Source organism: Callospermophilus lateralis, chromosome 14, assembly GCF_048772815.1.
Source record: "Callospermophilus lateralis isolate mCalLat2 chromosome 14, mCalLat2.hap1, whole genome shotgun sequence".
NCBI lineage: Eukaryota > Metazoa > Chordata > Mammalia > Rodentia > Sciuridae > Callospermophilus > Callospermophilus lateralis.
Genome location: NC_135318.1, coordinates 96,702,885 through 96,724,890, shown reverse-complemented (window position 1 = coordinate 96,724,890; position 22,006 = coordinate 96,702,885). Strand labels below are relative to the sequence as shown.

At 45.5% G+C, this 22,006-nt stretch overlaps 1 protein-coding gene and 1 pseudogene across 4 annotated transcripts in view; both read right to left on the bottom strand.

Annotated features, from left to right (window-relative positions):
- Positions 1–8,651: 8,651 nt before the first annotated feature.
- LOC143380222 (N-alpha-acetyltransferase 60 pseudogene) lies at positions 8,652–10,548 on the bottom strand (annotated as a pseudogene).
- Positions 10,549–13,558: 3,010 nt separating this feature from the next.
- Vwa3b (von Willebrand factor A domain containing 3B) overlaps positions 13,559–22,006 on the bottom strand; it is a 188,234-nt gene continuing 179,786 nt past the window's right edge. For 3 of the 4 annotated variants that reach the window (XM_076832898.1, XM_076832895.1, XM_076832897.1), the window contains one exon: positions 13,559–14,666. In XM_076832898.1, coding sequence (XP_076689013.1) covers positions 14,390–14,666 — 277 coding nt within the window. In that variant the 3' untranslated portion in view covers positions 13,559–14,389. The remainder of the gene's footprint in view (positions 14,667–22,006) is intronic. The other variant, XM_076832894.1, reaches the window with a different exon arrangement.

Below are 22,006 nucleotides of genomic sequence, written 5' to 3'. Positions count from 1 at the left end.
CACTGAATAAGAGTGTTTCTGGCCGCGGCTAACCATAACAGCCAGATCCCAGATCCCAGCCCTGGCTGCACACGACACACTCGGCACAGCTCAGGAGAAGTCTTGGCGAGGGAGCCTAACTACAGCCATTTGGGGCCAGCCCCGACAGTGACAGAGGACGGTGAACCCAGGTTTACTTTAAATCTCCCACTTATTATCCTCTCAATTGCCCTGTGAGACAGGGGTGACTTTCACTCAAGGTCCCCAGAGGACAGTCAAGAAGTGACTCATGGGAGGGTGCTCAAATGGAGTGGGAGAAGCCTTGGGTACCCCCTCTTCTGAGGCATGCCTGGGGTCTGGTTCCCCAAGGATGATTTCTGGAGGTCCTGCCGGGACCTGTGATAGTCACAGCAGGCCAGGTGCCACTCCGGAATCACGGAGCCCTAACCCCTGGAAGGGGGGCCCCAGGACTTGTCAACAGTCATTTACGGGCACATTGAAGTCGCAAACCTTCACTCTGGGTTGTCTCTCTGTCATGGGAGAAGAGGTCCAAGGAGTCCCCAGAGGGAAGGGGGACTCCAACCCAGGGCAACCAATGCTCGGGGCAGATGTGATGGAGAAGAATTTTAGCACGAGTCAGACAAATGTGTAGCCAGAGGTTTCTTTAGGAGATAGATGCACTTTTCAAATGGTCCATCTTAAGAGTGAGACGCCCCACTCTGGGCTGGGGGTGCAGTATTTGTACCAGGGGCCAGGGTGGAGGTGGAGCCAGGGTGGAGTTATACAACCTGGGGCTAGTTTTCTCTGTGTTTGTGTATTTCCCTCATTTTACAAGGATATAGGCGGAAGACTTGTCACTCAAGGTCTACAGCTGTGCCTCCTGCACCTCAGTGGCTCGTGGGCATTTTTTTTTTTAAGCGTCAGTATATATCTCTCCCTTTATTCTAAGTCTCTGATGCACCTCTACTGCATCCCCCCACCAAGACCCCGTGCATATCAGAATCTGTGCTGCTCAAGCCCCTTTCATAAAGTGGTGTGGTATTTGCATATAACCCATGCACACCTCCAGTACTCATTCAATCATTTCTAGGTAACATGGTAGCTAATGAGGTGTGCCGTGTGACTAGTTGTTCTATAGTATTCTTTAGGGAATAAAGACAAGGAAAAACATGTCTGTACATGTTCAGTACAGATGCCATTTTTTTTTTGTCCTGAAAATCTTCCAGTTGGTTGAACCCACAGATGTGCAATCCACAGACACCACAGTTGTCACCTCAAGTGATTCCTACTTTGCAGGGAAGACTCACATGTAAGGATATCATTTTGGATTCCTGATGGAGGTGAGTCACTTATATTCAAATACACCCTAGAAGCAGAGAAATGTACTTGGAGGCCTCTGGTAACGTAGCTAGGTGGTACCTCAAAAAAAAAAAAAAATCCCAGAGGAGAAGCCCCACAACACTCCCCAGCAGACCATGTGTAAATCCACAGGATGGCACAGTGACTTTTAAAATGAAAGTGAATTTGTACCACCATGTGAGTAGACTTAACACTACTGAACTGTACATTTTAAAAAGAGAAGATGGTAAATTTTGGCTGGTTGTGGTGGATCACACCTGTAATCCCTGTGACTCGGGAGGCTGAGGCAGGAGGATCGTGAGTTCAAAGCCAGCCTCAGCAAAAGCAAGGCACTAAGCAACTCAGTGAGGCCCTGTCTCTGAAGAAAATACAAAATAGGGTAGGGATGTGGCTTGGTGGTCGAGTGGCCCTGAGTTCAATCCCTAGTAACTCCCCCACCCAAAAAAAAGATAGTAAATTTTGAAATTTTGTTATATATTTTTTTTACCGAAATTAAGAAGAAGCACACACACACACACACACACACACACACACACACACACACAGCCACTGGTAGCAGGAGCTCCCCAGTCTTTTGCACCGGAGGTAAAGCTTTGCAGTGTCCTGTCCGGCTGGGTTCAGAGGAGGCTTACTGATTCGACTCACCTTGCCTGCTCTTTTAAGCCTTGACAGGAGTGAGCAGAAGCTGTAGTGGCCTCCCCAGAGCTGTCCAGAATGATTCGACATGAATACAGATAATTCACGCAGAAAGCAGACTGCAGGCAGATCACTGCCCTGGGACCTGTGTCTTGCGAATTGAGTGTCAGTGGGACATCGTGTGTTTTTCCTGAATCTCAGTAGTAGAAAAATAGCAAATGAGGTGTGTCTCTGATGGGCACAAGGTGTAGAAAAAATACATGAACCAAGAGAGCTGTAGAAAAGAAGGGGACAGAGGGCATTGTACGGCCAACCCCCAGAACACACCCCGCACCGAAAATCTCCAGATCAGTCTCCTCTAAATAAGCCTAGTGCCCAGAAAAGCACAGGGAGAGGGCCCCTCAGTGAGACATGAGCCCTCTTCAGAGGCTGGGGCTAGAAGGGGATGCAAGCTGTCCCCGTACCCTGTACCCCAGGGAAGCCCATCCTTGGAACCTGGTGAGCCTAATGTCTCAGGAACCCATGTGAGAGCAGCAGCCCCAGAGTGTAGCAGGGTCCAGACACCACAGGACAGCAACCCGCAGGTGCAGTGAGCTGTCTCCTCGGGGGTCTCCTGAAGGCTGCTAGGTTATATCCTTCCTGCAGCCAACTACGCATTCTCCAGGTCAGTCAAACCGGGGCTCTGGGGCAGGGGAAGGAACTTCTGTTCACAGGCAGAAACTTTCCTACTCAGGGAGCTTCAGCCTGGCCCTTCAGCCCTTCTGCTGATTGACCCAGGCCCATTTAGACCATCTAGGTACTCTCCTCTCTTTATGCCGACTGATTATGGACTGTAATCACCACACCTAGGCTGATGTGTGAATAACCGGGCACTGTAGCATAACCAAGTTGACAGAGTTGCTGCCATGATTTCCCTGATGACCAATGCTGTGGACCAGTTCTTCATGCACTCATGGCAAATCATATATCTTCTTTTTAAATCTTACCCATTAAAAACATTAGCTAAGAAGCAGGGAAGAAGGGGCCAGGTCCTACTCTCCCCTTCAAGGGATGCTTATCCAAATCATAGCACCTCGTGATCCTGTATGTCCATTTACCACTCCACCAGCCGCCCCTTCATGCTACAGTTGCCCTGTCTATTCTGTCTATAGGGGAACAAGGACAATTAAAGGAAAAATTTTCAAAATATTTACCTAGACCCTTACCATTTTAAATGCTGCTAATTCCATTTTGGGGGAATGGGGATACTGGGAACCAAACCCAGGGGCACATAACCACTGAGCCACATCCCCAGCCTTTTTAAATATTTTATTTAGAGACAGGGTCTTGCTGAGTTGCTTAGGGCTGAGGCTGGCTTTGAACTTGCAATCTTCCTGCCTCAGCCTCCTGAGCCACACAGGATTATAGGTGTGTGCCACTATATCTGGCTTTTAATTTCATTTTTAAGATCTGATTTTCTGTTTTAAATTCCCTTCACCCTGAAGAATTTCTTTTAGAATTTCTTGTAATGCATGGTTTTTGATGATAAAATTCTCTTTTTTTACTTTTATCTGAAAATGTCTTTATTTTGCTTTCATGTTTGAGGATATGTTCACCAGATATAGAGTTTTGAGTTGCAAGTTTTTATTCTCTTTTCAACACCAATGATGTTGTTCCGTGGCCTTGGAGCCTCCATATTTGCTGATGAGAATTCACTGGTTTCAAATGATTTTTCCCTTTTATATGTTGCATCTTTTTTTTTTTTTTCTATCAGCTTTCAAGATTCTCTCTGTTTGATTTTCAATATTTTGATTATGATGGGATGCTTTTTCACTTATCATTCTGTAAGGGATTGGCTAGAGACTTCTTGAATCTATAAATTTATGTCTTTCAGTAATTTGGGAGATTTTCAGCCACTATTTCTCCAAATACTGCCACTCCTTATCCACACTGCCCATTCTTTCTCTCCTCTCATTTAAAACCTCTAATTACAAAGCATGATAGTTCTTTTTAAAAAATTATCTTTAGCTGTAGTTGGACACAATACTTTTATTTTATTTATTTATTTTTATGTGGTGCTAAGGATTGAACCCAGGGCCTTGCACGTGCTAGGTGAGTGCTCTACCACTGAGCCACAACCCAGCTTGCATATTAGTTCTTTTGGTATTTCCTCCCAGTTTCCCTAAACTCCTGTTCATTTTGGGGAAAAAAAAAAATCTTTCTTCATCAGTCTGGACATTTTCCATCGATCGATGTCTGATAATGGATTCTTTGTCATTTCTATTCTGCTTTTAAGCTTGTCCAGTGGATTTTTCTAAGTTAAGAAGTTATATTTTTAGCTCTAGAATTTTCAGTTGTTAATTTAAAATTTTTTTTAGTTGTAGATGGACAACTACCTTTATTTTGTTTATTTATCTTTATGTGGTGCTGAGGATGGAACCCAGTGCCTCACACATGCTAGGCAAGTGCTCTACTGCTGAGCCACAACCTCAGCCCTCTCAATTGTTAATATTTTTATAAATTGTTAAAAGCATATTTTCCTTGACCTTAATGACCATTGTTATAGCTGCTATCAAGTCCTAATCTGCTGACATCTGGGTCATGTCAGGATGACTTAATTGACTTATGACTTTTTCTCTTGAAACTGTATCACATTTTCCTGGCTATGTAGTTGAGTGATCTAAAATTTTATCCCAGACTTTGTAAATGTTAGGTTTTAGACACTCTGGATTCTGTTACATTCCTCAGAAGAAATCTTTGTTTTAGCAGACAACTAAGCTTGTTGAATTTAAACTGAAAACTCTTGGTATCTTTGGTAACAGTTCAAGTTTGAGTTTTTTTAACATCAGCCTATCTGTTCACAATCTGTGTGTGCATATGTGATTAAGGTGTTGGTCAGACACTTGGGTTGAATTTATACACAAAATATGTGGTTTCCTGTCTCTAGATCCCTTCTTGCTGTTGTTCTCCCTGAACTTTCCAGCAGTTATAGTTTCCTTAAACTTCTGTGTTTTCAAGCCAGAAAGACTACAAGTTTTGATTGAGAGGTTAAGCTTCCACGTGAGTATTCACCACGTCTTGCCTTAGCCTGCCCTTAAGCAAAAGTACATGACAACAGGATCTGCTTGTTTTGGTCACTCTCTAGATTCTCTGGGGAGTATTTTGTCAAAAGTTCATAGTTGTCTGTCAAAGGGTTGTTAGGAGTTTTCTTGAACTTCCCAGAAGTAGAACTTCTTTTGTTTTGTTCCAATGGAGATACAATTCTTTGTTGGCAGGTTTTAAAATTTTTTTTCCTACACTTTTGCATTTGAATACCTAATTAGAATATATTCCGATCTATATGGTTTTTGTTGAGAAGTCATCCATAATCTTATCACTGTTCCCCTGAATGGAATGTATTTTTCTTTTCTGTCTGCTTTCAAGATTTCCTGGTTATCTTCATGTAGCAATTGGACTATGATGTGTCCAGGGCAGTTTTCTTTGTGTTTATCAAACTTAGGGTCCTGGAATCTACTAATGTTTTCTGCCACATTGTGCAAGTTTTCAGTCTTGACGTCTCCAAATTTGGGTTTTCCTTTCTCTTTTTCTGCCTCTTTTAAGTCTCCAATTATCCCTGCTTTGACACACTTGGAATCATTTCTTAGGTCTCTGAGGTTCTCTTTACTTTTCTTCAACTTTTTTTTTTTTTTCTTTTTGTTCTTTGGAGTGAGTAATTTTTATGAATCCATCTTCAAACAATTCTTACCTGTTCCAGCTGCCTCTTTTGGAGAATCAACTCTCCTCCAGCTGTTAGGTAGGATTCTGGGGACACCAAGATGGTGGAGACACAGTTAGAAAGAAGCTGCTAGAGGACAGGACAAGGAGACAATCATGCCCCGATTTACAGTCAGTCCCATTACCATGACAACTCCCTCCAGTGAGAACTTATCACCATGACAACTCCCACCACAGGATCTATATTTTAAAATGACCAATGGGAGTAAAGTGAGCAGCATTCTAATTAAATTTTCTAAAGTAACCAATGGGGGTAGATTGGAAGATATTCTAATCAGGTATCCTAAGATAACTAATGGGAGCAAATGGGGTAAGGTCGTCCATCAGGTCTGTAGAGGGAAAAGAAGGCCCCACAGCTCAGGATATAAGACCCTAATTTCCAGACACTGGGGCCTTGAGCACTTCTTTTTCTCTCAGCCCACTCTGCTCTACCTAATGGAGTGCTACCTTCACCTTCAAAAAACCTGTACTTTGCCTGTCACTTCTGTGGGTCTTGCTCAACTCTCTGTTCGTGACACACCAAGGACCTGGACTTCAACTGGACATTCCAATGGTAGCACAGCTTCTCTCTACTCTTGAACATTGACTGTGCCTTTAAATAGTTATAAGAAGTATTTTATCCAGGTCTTAAATTGTTGTGTGTGAAAGGATTTGTGTGACCACTTCCCATTGGTGCGTTATTGGGAGTTCTCTTAAGTGAAACTTCAATTTCTGTCATCTGTTCTTATATCTTTGTAGATAGCTCATATCATTTGCCTTATTTTTCCTTAAATTTTTAAGAGCTTTTTTTTTTTTTTTTTGTATTTTAGGGACATTAATCCTGTGTGTGATATATAGTACAAATACTTTCTCCCAGTTTGTCATTTGTCTTTGCTTATGTTTTTTAGTAATGCATTCTAAAAAAACCACATTTTTCTGTTGACAAGGTTAGTGATTTTTTTTTATTGCATCAGGATTTTGAGTCACAGAAAGCCTTTTTCTACACTCATGTTATAGTGGAATTCTCTTATATTTTCTTCTAGTGTTTCCACATTTTTTTTTTTTTGATGTCTTGTTTTACATTGAGGACCTGAATCCATTTGGAGTTTATTCTTGCACATGGTGTGAGGCATGGATCTGATTTTACTATTTTCTAATGGCTATCAGTTGTTCTAGGGTACCAGTTACTAAAACGTTCCAGTGATTTGAGATGCCATCTTTATAAATTTCCATATAATTATGGAGTTGAGGTCTTTTTCTGGGCTGTTCATTATTTCATGAGTACATGTATCTTTACTTGTGTGAGTGCCATGCTGTTTTAACAGGAGATGTGTTATAGTGGTTTTATGTTAGCATAAGTCCTTCCTTACGTCTTTTGTTTTACAGTATTTTTCTCAGCTATTTTCATGTGGTTGTTTTTTCATCTCATCTTTGCTGTCAGCTTTTCAAGTTTCACAAAACATTCACCATTTCATTTGGAAGATGTTACATTTATAAGTGAAATCAGAGCTACCATCATCTCCATGAAGTCTAGCCATCCCCTCTAAAAACAAGCGATGTTCAAGCCTATTTTTGTGTATTTCAGGAGCGTTTTAAAGTCTTTCGCATAATTCCTTTGTGCATTTCTTGTTTTTTCCAGCTACAGACTCTGCTCACCATTCAGAGATTCCATATTTGTGGATTTACCTACTGGATAGAATATATTTTATCAATGCTCAAGGCACTTTTGCAAATTTTTCACTTCTGAAAAATTTGAGTTGACTGAACACCTTCATTTAACTCCCCCGACCATAAACATGTGTCTTTTTAATGGTGTACTTAGTGCTCTTTTTTTTTTTTTTTGTATTCTTTGTGATTCTTACTGATTTCACAGTTGAAAATGGCTGAGATGCCGTTTAGTATTCTTAAGAGAAGTCTCTGACATACATTTGGAGAATATTTGTTAGATAAGATTCATTCATGCTTTTAGTGTATTGAGTGTATGTAATTAACAAAATAAATAAGGTGTTTTAAAATCAGAAATACTTATAAAGCAAAGTTATACACTAACTGGTTAATGAAAATATTGTGATCAGAGATCCAGATGGTGGCATACCTCTGTAATCCCAGCTTCTCAGGAGGCTGAGGCAGGAGGATTAAAAGTTTGAGCCCAACCTGGGCAACTTAGAGAGGCCCTGTCTCAAAATAAAAAATTGAAAAGGCTGGGCAGGTAGCTTGGTGACAAAGCACCCCTGGGTTCAATCCCCAGTACCAGGGGTAGGGGAGAAGAAAACATTTTGACCAGAGATTTGCCAGAATCTTGTAGTTCCCCCTGTGGGCAATGATTCAGTATTTAGTGTCCAAAACAATTTTATAGAACAAAACTACTGTGAATAATGAGAAGTAACTTTGTTGCTCTTGCAATAAGATTTCTCTATCAATAATGTCTTCTAATTGGTATGCTTTGTGCCTATTAATTCCTATGATTTGTGTATATTGATTTCTTTTTTTTTTTTTGACCAGATAAAATCTATTTATTTGTAATGAGACCAAACACTACAATCTGTTCAACACTGGGCTGGACACTGCAGTGATTCGGGGAAGGAGGGAGGTACAGGGCAAGGCCTCTGAGCTAGATTATGAATGTCCAAGGCAGAACCTTCCGGAAGACTCTTCCCTGACCGCATAGGGCAGAAATGAAAAATCACATGATCACCGTTGATTGAGAGGAATGAGGACACATAGCTGGGGCCTCAGCACACAGCTGACACTAGTTAGCACATCAGGGGCTACCCACTGGCCAGAGCTGTCCAGGGAGCGGGGGACTCTTCCTGCCTGGGGTCTGCCTGAACTGTTGAGGACAAGCAGAGGCCTTGGGCTGGGAAACGCTGAAGGAGGGGAGTACACAGTCACCAAGGCCCTGTCTGCTGAGCAGGTCTTCCCTCCTCTGAGGGTTGGTGAAGCAAGGGGCATGAGGATCCTCTGCACTGGCTCCCATGACACTGCAGCAATGCTAGTCAAGACGCTGGCAGCTTGGGGGTGCAAGGTGAGGGATGCTGGAGGTGTGGGACACACATGCTGCTGACATAGCCTCAGCCCTCAGAGGCTGAGGCGCCTCAGGCACCGACTGCCCCTGACCCCAAGGCCAGGCCCCACCAGCCTTCGGCAGCCATGATGCCCAGCGGGGAGCTCAGCCCCCTCATGTTGCATCTGACCAAGCTTCGTAGCTTCAGCACATGGAAGGATAGGCAAGTGCCTCATGGGCGCCTCTCCTCAGTCCCACTCCCAGGAAGGTCAGCTGCACGCAGCATGTCACAATCCAGCAGGCAGGATGATCTCTCCAGAAACGGGAAACAGATAGCAGGAGGCCACTGAGGAAGAAGGAACTGTCCCATTATCTGACCACTGTGCCAGAGCTGGGCCCTGGAGCTCTACTCTCCCGAACAGCCAACCCTACTCTGCCCACCTCTCCATAGCCTCTTGGGGGGGCGGGTAGGGGGTGACCCCCACCCTTTTGGCTTCTTGGGGCGGGTCCTGTATAAAAGCCTGGAATTCTCTTTACTGCACCCCCTTCTTCTGAGGCCCCTATGTCTTCAGGTCAAGGGTGTCCACAATACTTATGCTTCTTCTTCACAGCAGAAAGTTCAGTCTGGCTCTGCAGGAAGGAGCTGAAGGAACAGGCAGTGGAGTGGGAGAGGCTGGTGAGGACAGCCCCTTCCCGGTGAATGCAGCCACACTTGGCAGGGCCGAGGGGATGGTGAGAGTGAATGGAGGCAGGACCAGGGCACCCGGTGGAGGCAGAGGTTTCCAAAAACAGGAGAGCCAGGGAGCCTGTTGGAGACCAGATGCACGCTCTGCTCCTGAGCCCGCGTAGCACCGGGCCTGCAGCTGGGGCAGGCCGATGGGCTGGCAGGTGGCCGCCAGCTCCTTGCAGAGGAAAGCAAAAATCAGATGGACAGGAAGGTGGGCTCTGCAGGGTGCTGAGGGGTGCAGTCTGGCAGAAGCTACCCAGCTGGCATCACATGGTGCGGCTGTACTCGATGCCACCCTTGGTGGAGATGCCTGACCATGGTAGGAAGCTGCAGAGGAGGCTATGAGCCTGGCGGTAGATCCTATGTGGGATGGAGCAAGGGCTCAGGTTGGCTAGTGCTGAGCCCAGGTGCTGGATATAGTCCAAGATGGTCCAGGGAGGGTGGCCGCCATTGATGTAGAGGACATAGGTGAAGCCATCTTTGAGGACCCCTCGGATGGAGTAGTAATAGGGCAGATAGTGATGCTGCCTAAAGTCTCTGTTTTCGTAGAAGTTTATCGCTGTGTTGTTGGTGGTGAGGACATGCAGGTAGATGGCTTTGCAGTGGTCCTGAGCTGTGTTTGATATGTGATCTTTTAAGCTTTCAAGTAAAAGGGAACCTATGCCATGCTTCCTGAATTCTTTCACTACTCCCAGACTTAGAATGTATGCAACTTGTGTGTCAACAGAGAAGTTGGAGGCTAGAATATCTCCATCCTCTTTATGTATGTTGGTCCTGCTCTTAATTTCAGCTACTATCATTCCCACAATGGCACCTCTGTAGGTCGCAGCAAGGGAGAAGAACTTCTTGTTGGATGTGATGTCACGATACCATGAGTCTGGGTACTCGATGGGGAACCAGTCACCACACAGGTGCTTCACAGTGTCTATGCCATCGTGGCAGAGGAGACGCAGGCTGACCTCGCTGAGGGCACTGGATGGCACCACCTCTGTCATTCACACCTCGGGCGGGAGCCGGTGGCAGCTGAGGGCGTCGCGGGGCTCAGCGCATCCTGGGGGCTCAGGGAGCCCGACTTGAGACCGCGCGGGGCCAGCAACGAGTTATGTAACCGGCAGGGGCCGCAGCTGGGACGGAGGCGGCGGCCCGCGGCACTTCCGCCTCCTATTGATTTCTGTGTATTAAATTTACATCCTTTTATCTCACTGGATTCTTTTTTTTTTTTTTTTTTTTTTTTTTTTTTTTTTTTTTTGAGTACCAGGGTTGAACTCAGGTGAATTCAAACACTGAGCCACATCCTCAGCCCTGTTTTGTATTTTATTTACAGACAGGGTCTCACTTGGTTGCTCACCACCTCCCTGTTGCTGAAGCTGGCTTTGAATTCACGATCCTCCTGCCTCAGCCTCCCAAGCCGCTGAGGTTACAGTCATGTGCCACTGCATCTGGCTATCTAACTCAATTCTTTTATTTGTGGATTTGTGTTATGATTTGTGTGGATTCTGGATTTGTGTCATGATTCTCTCAGGTTTTTAAGGCATAATCTTTTATCCTGTGCAACTATATCTTTACTTATTTTCCCGTTCTTATTCCCTAAGTAACTTCTCTTGTTTAATTGTAGGGCTACATCCGCCATCCCTTCCTTTTACAAGGACAGTTTTTCATCTGTGTGAACTGCTCTGAGTTGGTAATGGACCAGGTCAGTGAGTCATAGAATTCCGGAGTTGAACAAAATATAGAGGTAAGAATGTAGGTGACTTGGTTCCTGATCTTTTTTTCTGGATTGAACCCTCAGTCTTTCACAAGTTGGGTTAGTGCTCCACCACTGAGCTACATCCCCAATCCCTTTTATTTTGAGACCAGGTCTCATTTTAAGTTGCTCACGCAGTCCTTGAACTTGTGATCCTCCTGCCTGGACCTCCCAAGTAGGAGAGGTAGTAGGTCTTAAAGGTGTGCCCTTCTCCCAGCTGTCATGTGTCTTATATGTTTCTTAGCCTCAAATCTGTTCTGTTCTTGGACGTCTGATCCTTTCCTCTGGAGAGCATCTCTCTCTTTTTCAAGGACTCTCTCTGTGCCCATTCCAGAGACAGTGTCTGTGTGGTTTCAACCACTCTCTACCCCCACGCTTCCACCCCTGGCTTGTGATTCATGACAATTATATAGGGAGACCATGAAATCAGAATGTACAGCTAGCATTATTGTTTTTGTTTTAAGAGTGGATTTTATTTCCTTCTTGTGTGTGCCAAAAGTGCAGATTTATTGATGAAAAATCAAATGCACAGATCCCCCGAGGAACACATCGAGGTGGGTGTTCAGGATGGATGGAAACGTGTTAATGCACCAGTACCATTACTCTGTACAGTCAATTACCTTTAAAAGGGACTTCAATAATGCCTTTTATAAATACCACCAATTACATTTCTGGAACGCTCCATCATCTAAGCCATTTCTGAGATATTCCCGCTGTGTTCGTCCTTGCCGGGGCTGCATTTCCTGCTTCTCTGCATGCCTATCTTTAAGCTAATCTTTGGATGCCAGACATTGTGAATTTTACCCGGGTTGGATGGTGTATATTTTTGTATCTCTGTTAAGTATTCCTGAGCTTTTTTCAGGGATACAGTTAATTAGAAACGGTGATCCTTCCAGGTCTTTCTTTTAAACCCTGTTCAGGGGACCAGAGAGCATTTAAGTCTAAGGCCAGTTTTGCTCCACGATGGAGGCAAATCCTTTCTGACCCATTACTGCAAGGCCTGAAGGAAGGAGGTTTTCCTCTCTGAATAGAGGAAACAGGAACTAGTCCCAGCCCTGTATGCACTGCAGCAACTGTTCCTTCTAGTCTTTTCGAGAGGTCCTCTCTTCAGCCTTGAGTAACTGCCTTGCAGTAGTACTGATCAGTACTGGGCTGGTGTCTCAAGGGGGCCCCTCTGCAAACTCCAGAGCTTTCTCTGAAGCTTTCGACCCTGTGGACTCCGGCTGCCTTGGTCTCCTCAGAACCTAGTCCCGTTTCCTCGGCTCAGGAGGCCGAGGGCCCTCCCACAGGCGACCCTCTTCCTCTGCTGCAGCTGGACCTGTCTCTCTAGGGAACAAGCGGGACTGCTCCAACAGCTCACCTCCTTTGTCTCTCAAAGATGACTGACCTTGATTGCATGGTGGCCAAGGTTTTGGGAAACTCTTGGGTTCCATGCATTTTATCAGGCATTTCAATTTGGGCCGGCAGTGGAAATCGAGTTTCGGTTATTCCATGTTGGCTGGAAGTGGAAGCGCTCGGTTGTAATTGCGAATTCCCCCATCTCTTTGAACTAGGCATCATTCAACATGTCTCCTAAAACCTGTCACACACGGCAGTGTCACACAGAGACCACGTTAGGATGTCCTTCTGCCCTGCAGTCCTTTCTTCCTGCACACCTCCCCCGACCAGACAACAGCCGTGGGTGCAGTAAGAACGTGCAGATGGAGGGAGAGAGAAGGGATGTAGAGGGGGTAACATCTTCCGGTTGTCTGATGGCATCTCTGGAGCCTGACACATTGTCAGTACTTGACTGCCTGCTGAATAATGGAATGGTGCCCGCAGGCTTAACGTGATGGGTGGGTTCCTTCCTACCCCTCCTCTGGTTCTCTACTGTGTACAACACCACCCTGCGTCCTTCAGACACAGCTCTCACTAGCAGAGGACTGCTCTAGAACCTTCCTGCTGGAGAGACAGATCTGAGTTGGGGGCAGGCAGCACACCTCCCCACACACTCCCTCTGCCTTGTGAACGTCATTTCCTCCATCCTTCGTTCCTTCCTTACTGCGTCCTATTCCTAGGCTGATGTTGAGCTGATGTCCCTTATTCTGTTTCTGGAAGTAGATTTCTCCGATATTTATTTTTTTATCATAACCCTGGTGACCCTGAACTTTCAGGAATGTGAACACCACTTATAAACAACAACAACAACAAAACCTTCATCTGTTTCTTATTAACAATCTGTACTCTATTTTTATCCAACCCTAGGGTTGTTACTAACTAGAAAAAAAGGGAATTGGAGAGAGCCAGCTCAGGTTTGAAAAGGAGAGAACCCAGTACGTTTATACGGCATTGCTCAAATGTGTTCAAAGAATACAGTGATTAATGAACAGCCCGACAGTTTTCAAATGTCTCCAACGTAAGAGTTTTTATTCTCGTTCTGCACTCAATTAGAGGTACCTACAACAGACTGCAGACAAAAATAATTAGGAAGGGCTCAATAGAAATGTTCAGAAAAACAATAACTCGGAGAATGGTCAGTCTCAATGATCTCAGACAAGTTACCAGGTCTTAATTTCAGTCCTCAACCTTGAGTGACAAAGTCCCTAATTCAGATGGGAAAGATACTTTAAAACGAGGCGGCAGGTTTGGACTGATAAGTACTCTGACTGCTAAACAGTTTGAAAATCCTATGACAAGTTCTGTCAGGTCAGAACTTCTGGGTGTGACCATGTACCAGAAAATCCAGAAGAGTTTTGTGAAGACGGGGAAGACACGGGGATGAACAATGGTGAGGAAAGGTGGGAATCCATTCGCTCAAACAGGTGGGGGCGTCAGGGAAGGAGAGGGGCGCGCACTAGGCCTCTGCCACCCACAGGGAAGGCTCGGGTGGAAGATGGCGGCCTTACCTCAGTGAGGGGCTGCTTCATAGTGTCCAGTGGCGGAGGCTTGGGCTGCCTGGAGGAATCCTGGCTCTCTTAAACCTAGTTGCCACTAGACTATTTTTTTAAGGCTTCTCAGTGGTGGTCCTCAGCCCTTTGCTGCTGTGTGCCTTGGAGAGGACAGGGCGGGGCTGCTGGAGGTGTACATGTGGCAGCGATGGCCGGCTGAGTCCTAGGCCTCGGGCCTCGGGCCTTCTCTGGGGAAGTGGATGTTAGGGTTATTTAAGGGTCAGTGTCTTTGCTGTGGTGGGATCTACTCTCTCTGGAGTCTGGAGTTGCCCTCACAGGCACTATTCTTGAAATCGAGATTTCGAAGAGATGTGTGGTGTTGGTCCCCCTCCCCCCACCTTGGGCTCGGGGTGTGGCTTGGGATGGGATTCTTGGGACCTGGTGCCACGGGAAGAGTCATCCGAATCTGAAGACACCACCTCCTGCAGAGGCGGCCTCTTAGCAGGTTTCTTCTTCTTCCTTCTTGGGTTCTCCTGTTTGGGCTCTTTTAAATCCCCCGTGTCAGCTTCTTTCACTGGGCAGAGTACGAAGGTCGATTCCCTGACCTCTGCGTCTTTCCTGGAGAGAGAGAGAGAGAGAGAGAGAGAGAGAGAGAGAGAGAGAGAGAGAGAGAAAGGGGTTTAATCCAGCCCCACAGGGGCTTCCCAGCTCTTTGTCCTCTGGAACCGAGTCCTGGAGCCCTGGGAGCTGATACTTTAGCGCTGCTCAGTTCCCCCCACAGAGGCCTTTGTGGTCTGAGCCTCCTGGAGCTGCAGGATTGTCTGGGCTCATGGAGACATTTGGACAGAGTCCTGACCAAGTCCGTGAAGGAAGAGCTCGCTCCATCGCAGAAGCCTCAGCATTGACCCTGTCTCCACCCAAGGGGACCAGCTTGGCCCCCTCACACCTGAACTGGAGAACCACAGAGATGGCCTTCGGTTGCCCTGGGTTTCTCTCAGGTCTTGATCCAAGGTGTGCCATCGGGAACACTTCCCGAAAGCCAACAATGATCTGACTGTTAATTGCATTTAATTGAAAAAACTTAGGTGCCACCATGAAGTCACGGAGCTAGACGTATTATTTAGGAAATGTCCCAGACAAAGCCTCTTTGTCCAGAAGTGTTTGTCCTTCACGTGGGAAGACCATGACCTCCTTCCAGCCATGGTACCATGGCTCCCGGTTTTCAGAACTCAGTCTTTTTCAGGGTGTTCAGGGATGTCAGGGCGCCTGCTGCCTGGCACTCAATCCTATTTTGTTCCCATGTCAGGATCAAGCACCTCGATCACCTGGTCCCCCTCCCTTCCCTCTATGTAGGGTTTTGTTTTGCTTTTACTCTGAGTAAACTTTGGATCATTACTGCTTCCAATCCTTCTGGAAGAAGTCAGGAAACAGAGAATAAACTGGGAAAAGATTTTTAGTTACTTCCAAAGAGAAATTCCACCATTCAAATCCCTCCCTTCAAGAGTCAGCGCAGGTGATAATTTTCAAAGATTGGCTCAAAGACTCGGGAGAGAATTCCGGAGAGACACTAAAACACTGGCCTGAGCCGTGGCAGTAGCGGGCTCCCCAGGAGGCCAGTGACAAGCCATCTTTAAGTATGACAGACCCCGGTGCCTGTGTGGACACGGGGCTCTGTGATGCCAGGGTTAGGAGACATCCTGGATTCGCAGCACTCCCACGTTCTGGTCATCACCCTGCTTTGTGAGATCCAAGACCTTACCCACCATTTCACCCCAAACTGCCCCCCTCCAGAGTGGACTCCTGATAGGTCTGCTTTTTACAGCCTTTCTCTACGTACCACGTAATGAGGAATGATCCCCTCGTCTAGTCTACAACCTGTGATCTCTCAGAAAGAAGACCAACAGGCGTGGGAGCAGAGAGTTTTCTAGACATACTGAAAGCACCCAGCGAATAAGGCTGTAGAGGAACCTGCTTTCCCTGCCAGGTAGGGAGGGAGGAGGAGGGGGAGGAAGGAAGAATGAAGGAGGAGAGGAGGAAGAGAGACCAAGTATGTAGCTTTCATTGGGACTGGTCATGTGGATATGTTATGGGCCACCTGAATAGTGGAATTTTAGATAGGCAATAATGAAACAAGATGTGTTATGGAAAAATAAGCCCAGTATGTATTGCCAAGTGGGAAAGATGTTACAGAATGGGATACATACTATATTTTCACTTTTGTTATCAAGGTTGTGAATATGCCTGGAAACCTTGTGTCAAACTGTTAACTGACACTTTCTCCACCTTTAAAGATTTTTTTTGCAACTGTCATATATGATGAAAAAAATTAAAAGCTTTCTGTTTTGAGGAAAAATAAGAATCAACACAGCAGAGAAAACACACCAAAATATAAATGGTCATTATTTTTGAAGTGTGGGACTATGGATGATCTCTGTACTCTTTCCATTCATCTTTAATTTATAAATTACATTAACTGTGTGTATGTGTGTGTGTGTGTGTGTGTGTGTTTTTTTTTTCGGAATAAGAATAAAACAGGTTGGCGTGATTAAGAACAGAAAAGAGTTTGGATCAAGGAAAAGTCTTTAGGTTAATCAGGCAGATATTGTCTGGGTTCTGTATTTCACTCTCCAGAATGACTGATGCTGACCAACTTCAAGACATTTTCTGAGGAGATGTCCCCTCTATGGGGTGCGGGTGGGGGCGGGGAGCAGGGTAGGTGTGAATCTGATGTGAAAGCTCTTACCACCCTCTACCCCATGCCCCTCACTCTGATGCTCAACTCACACCCACTCTGTGGAGAGGGGAAGGGCTGCCACGATCCCGACTTCCTGCCGGTGGACCGTCTCCATCAGCAAACCTGGAAAGGACCCGGGACTCAGGGGCTTTCTTTGGCTCAATCTCATATCAAAGTGGCAGTAAACTAGGTGCTATAGAGCTATAGAGCTGGATGGATACAGGTTAAGTATCCCTTATCTGAAATGCTTGGGACCAGAAGTGTTTCAGATTTAGAATTTTTAAAAAAATTTTGGACTGTTATGGTTTATATACATAATGAAATACCTCAGGGATAGGATCCAAGTCTCAATGCAAAATTCATTTGTGTTTCATATAGACCTAAAATAAGCCCAAGGTGATTTTATACCATATTTCTGATGTGCCTGCGTTTTGACCGTGACCTCTCACTTGAGGTTGGGTGAGGGATTTTCCATTCATAGTGTCATTTCAGTGCTCAAAAAGTTCATATTTTAGAGCACGTCATATTTTGGATAAGGGATGCTTGACTTGTAATAAGATAAATGGGCCAAACATGTGTGCATGCTCCAGCTGAGGAGGGGACAGTGTTTTCCTTGGCTCTTCAGCAGGGGCTGGTCCTACTTCCAGGAAGAAAGCACTGAGCACCCACTCTATACCTCTATGAGGTGGTCAAAGCCCACCTCGCTTGAGGAAGCACCACCGGCTTGCCAGTATTCTAGCTTGCTCCCTGCGGCCTCATTTCAACTCTGCCCTCAGTGTCTGTCAGCAAGGCTATCTCAGGACCTAAAGAACAGGAAGACCTATGAAGTAGACACCAAGCAGATGTCTGAGAAGGATCAAGAGGCCTCTGAGCTTCCACAATGAAGGAGCAGAAAATGAAGAGACTGAGACTATTGGCCCTGAGGGTCAGCGAATCTCTGTGATGCCTTATGTTCTCTTGTCTCAAGTGTCAGGACACCACGGCACACTTCCTGAGAGTAGCCAGTGGCGTTTGTCCCTGGATAATGTATGACGCTTGCAGACAGGATTTATTGCTGAACTTCTTATTTCTCAAGTCTTTGCTTTAGGATAGGAAATGGGGCTCCTAATCTGACCAGAAAGGAGAAAAGGAGCTAATGACATACAGAGGCTTAAGGACTGTTATGGTTTAGATATGAGGTGTCCCCTAAAAGCTCATGCGTGAGACAATGCAAGAATGTTCAGAGGGGAAATGATTGGGTTACAAGAGCTTTAACCCAATTGGTGCATTAGTCCCTTATAGGGACCAAGTAGGTGGTAACTGAGGGCAGATAGGGTAGTAAAGCGGGAGGGAAACAACCTGGGAATTATCACTTCTATTGGCACATACTCCCAAGTCCAAATGGCTACATGGAAAATTACTAAACTGCTCAAAAGAGAGAAAGCAGGAATTGGGAAGCTGACCAGAGACCCAGCCAAACACATCTGAGCCCTGGGAGGGTCTCCTCCTGCAGCCAAATTCACGACTAGGTCACTAAGACAGTCAGTCAAGCAACAAGATAGGAGCGTTCCTCACCATCGGGATCTCAGGACCCCACAACTTCCTGCAGGTACCTGATGGTTTTTCTGGAGCACCAAGAAAATGACTGATCTTATTTGACTCTCCTGAGATCACATTTGGAATGTCAGTAGTTTTTAAAAAGAGATCATGCTCCCTCTAAAGAGGGTCTTCCTAAGGAGGAGCCTTGCTCAAGTCTGGCTCTGTCAAGAACGAAGGGAGGATGGATTCCAGCTCTGCTGGAGGGATTTCCAGCCAGTTACGTAACATCAGGTGTGTGGATTGGGTTCAGAACTGCCGGAGCCCCAGCTGTGGACCGTTAACGTCTGTGGAGACCGTTCCCTTCCATGGGGGAAAACTAGAAGCTGGAGCATGGAACTTACTAGGTGTTTTCCCCTGCAGCATCCAGGGGCCACAATCCCCTTATGTGAACAGGACCCCAGGGGAGGCAGCCAGGGAAAGGAGTCCCCTGCCCACTGAGGACAGGAGGACAGAGGATGCCAAATGGGGGGAATTTCCTCCTGTTCTGCTTGAGATTTCCTGGGAGAAATTACATGGGTGTTCTCTAAATGAGGGAAGTTATGGATACGTTAGAGAATTTTTTTTTTTTTTTTTTTTGCTCAGAAAAGATGACTGTGATGTCACAGCATGTAGAAGAAAGTTTAGGGACACTCCTGAGGGACAGAGGAAGGGAAGGGCAGTCACTTCCCTCCACTGAGACCCACTCCAGCCTCAGTCATTTCACATTGCAGATATGGGTTTGTCAGTGATCTCCTCTGGGAGCCAGTCACTGGAATGTGGCAAGAGGTGCAGCTTATTCTGCAAGCCAGCCTTGCTAAGAGTCTTCAAGATCATTTCGGTGTCAGATCTTGAATCAAGAATGACAGTTTGCATCAGCTTCGGCCATATTTGATTGATTTTGAACCCTTCACCCTCTCCAAATTCTTTCATTCCTGAGTCAGAAATTGGAAGAGGGACCTGCAGGGAATATTGTCAGTCACCTGCGCCTGAAGGCCCCCAGGAGGAAGGAGAGGAGAGCCAGAAGATGGAGAGCTAGACATCAGGCGTCCTGGTGCACACAGCTGTCTGGGGCCAAGGATCCCTCTTAGCTGCCCTAAATGGATGGTATACTTGATTCAATATTTTAAAATTAAACTTAGTTAAATTATGTCTTGTTGGAGATGTTACCTATAATACATTTCTTTAATGGCCCATGAAGAAAGCACCAAGATTTTTTTTTTTAATTGGCCTCATTAAAAGATGGCACATTTATAAAGTGAGAAAGAGCCCCCAGTGAAAGACCTATCACAAGGAAATTCCAGAGTAGATACAAATAAACCCTACATCTTTATTTTTGAGCTCAGCTCTGCCAGCCCTGATTATGGAAATGGACAGATTAAGCTCTGAACTTAGCAGGCTGAATGTGACCTCTGCTTAGGAGAATTAAATTCAGTCTCTCTTACACCCAGAAAGGCAGGTAGTGTGAAAACCAGTGGAAATTACAATGGGAGAAGAGGGAGTCAGTCAATGAATACATTCATTGTATGAAGCCCCAGAAGTGAGAGTAGAAAATTAGCAGCTAAGGGCTTTCAATAAAGCCTTGGAAACGTGGAAAGGAAACAAAGGCTTTTCTCAGCATAGAAAGAAATGAATTTTAATGAACAAATAGCAATTGAAAATGTTGAGTTCAGGGACAACAGCCAGCACCTGGCCATATCTATTCATATTTCTTCATAATGTACTATAATTTACATACCATATTCTTAAAAATATTTATTTTTTAGTTGTAGTTGCACACAATACCTTATTTTATTCATTTTTATGTGGTGCCGAGGATCAAACCCAGGGCCTCGCATGTGCTAGGCAAGCACTCTACTGCTGAGCCACAACCTCAACCCCACATACCAAACCTTTTGGGTGAAGTTTTGAGACTAACACAAAATCCACTATTATTTTTAAAGGAAATGTGCTATCTAGACAAAGGATGAAGGAGCGTAGCATCTATTCTCAATAATCATACTTAGGAAACATTCTCTGTGGAATTATGTAGCCCTCAGGACCACCACTGGGTGCTGACACTAACATCTAGTTGTTTTTTGAGTTGTTCTTCAAATAGTCAGTGGGCATAGCCTGTGATTCAGATCTAGAAATTGGGCTTCAGAGGCAGATAGAATGTGGCCTTGGCCTTCAAGGATTTCACATAGTCTATTGGTTTGGATGTTGTTTGTTCCCCAAAGGTTCACATATGGTGATGTGGAGGATGGTGGGACCTTGAAGAGGTGGAACTTAGTGGGAGGTGGTTAGGTCATTAGAGGATTGGCCTTTAAAAGAGACTAAATGTTGTTCTCATGGAGTGAGCCGGTTCTTGTGAGATTGAGCTGTTATAAAAGAATAAGACTAGCCCCTCTCCAGTCTCTGGCTTCCTGTTTTACCCTGTAATCTGTTATATGCACTCCCACTGGATGTTATCCACCAAGTTGTGATACAACCTTAGCGCCCTCACCAGAGGCCAAATGGATGGGGCCACCTGGTCTGAGTCTTTCAGTCTTCAAAACTGGGAGCCTAATATACCTCTTTTTCTTTATAAATTACTTAGCTTTTAGGCAGTTTGTTATAACAACAGAAAATGGACTAAGGCGTGATCCAACACAAGGGAAATTTTCTTTTTTCTTTTGTTAGTGGTGATTGAACCTAGGGACACTGAGCTATACCCCCAGCCCTTTAGAAAATTTTTTAAATTTTGAGGCAGGATCTCATAAGTTACCCAAGCTAGTCTCAAACTTGTTGTTCTTCTGCCTCAGCATTCTGGGTAGTTGGGATTGCAGCTGTGAGCCACTATGTCTAGCTATAAAAATTTTCTTTAATGAAAACCTCTACAGGGTGCAGTAGGATCACCTTACTGGGAGGGCTGGCTGCCAGGATACTAAATACTAGTGGAACACTGGAGCTCAGTCTTGGAATTCTGCAGGTGGCCAAGGGCATGGAGTACCGTTCCAGGGCAGGGATATTTCGCTTACACAAAGGCATAGAGACCTGAAAAGGCATAGTGTGTATGTATGTGTGTGTGGGGGGGTCACTACAGAAAGTTTAACGTGGTTAGTGTGCCCTGGAAGAGGGTTGGTTGAGGATGGCTAGGGACAAGTGAGGCTAGGAAGGCAGGCTGGGTCACGGCAATGAAAGGCTAAGATAGGATAAGAAGAGGCATTCAGGGAGGGGGTGGATTTTTAAGTCAGGGAATCTTAAAAGCAGATTTGCATGTGAGGAAGATTACCCAGCTCAGTCCTCCTGGACAATGCCTGGGCTTGTGGCAGAACAAGGCTGGAAGAAATGCAAGCCCCTGACCTAATGCAGCAGAGAGCTGAGAAATATCTGAAATTTGAAACCATTAAAACCTGGAGACAGGTGGTGGAGATCTGGGGTGTGGTGGGTGAAGGACAAGCAGCAGCAAAGATGACCGGCATGTTTCTGCTAGGATTACTCCGACCGGTAGGTGGAAAGGCGAACTGAAGGACAAGGGGGGCAACAGGTTTGTGGGGAACTACAATTTCGGTTTAGATGGCTCAATTTGCCATTCTGCACCCTTAAGTAGAAATACCCATTGGGTGATTGGACACAGTGCTTTTCCCACCATACACCGAACACCTACTTTATGCTAGACCCAGCAAGGGACATTCCTAACCCTTCTACC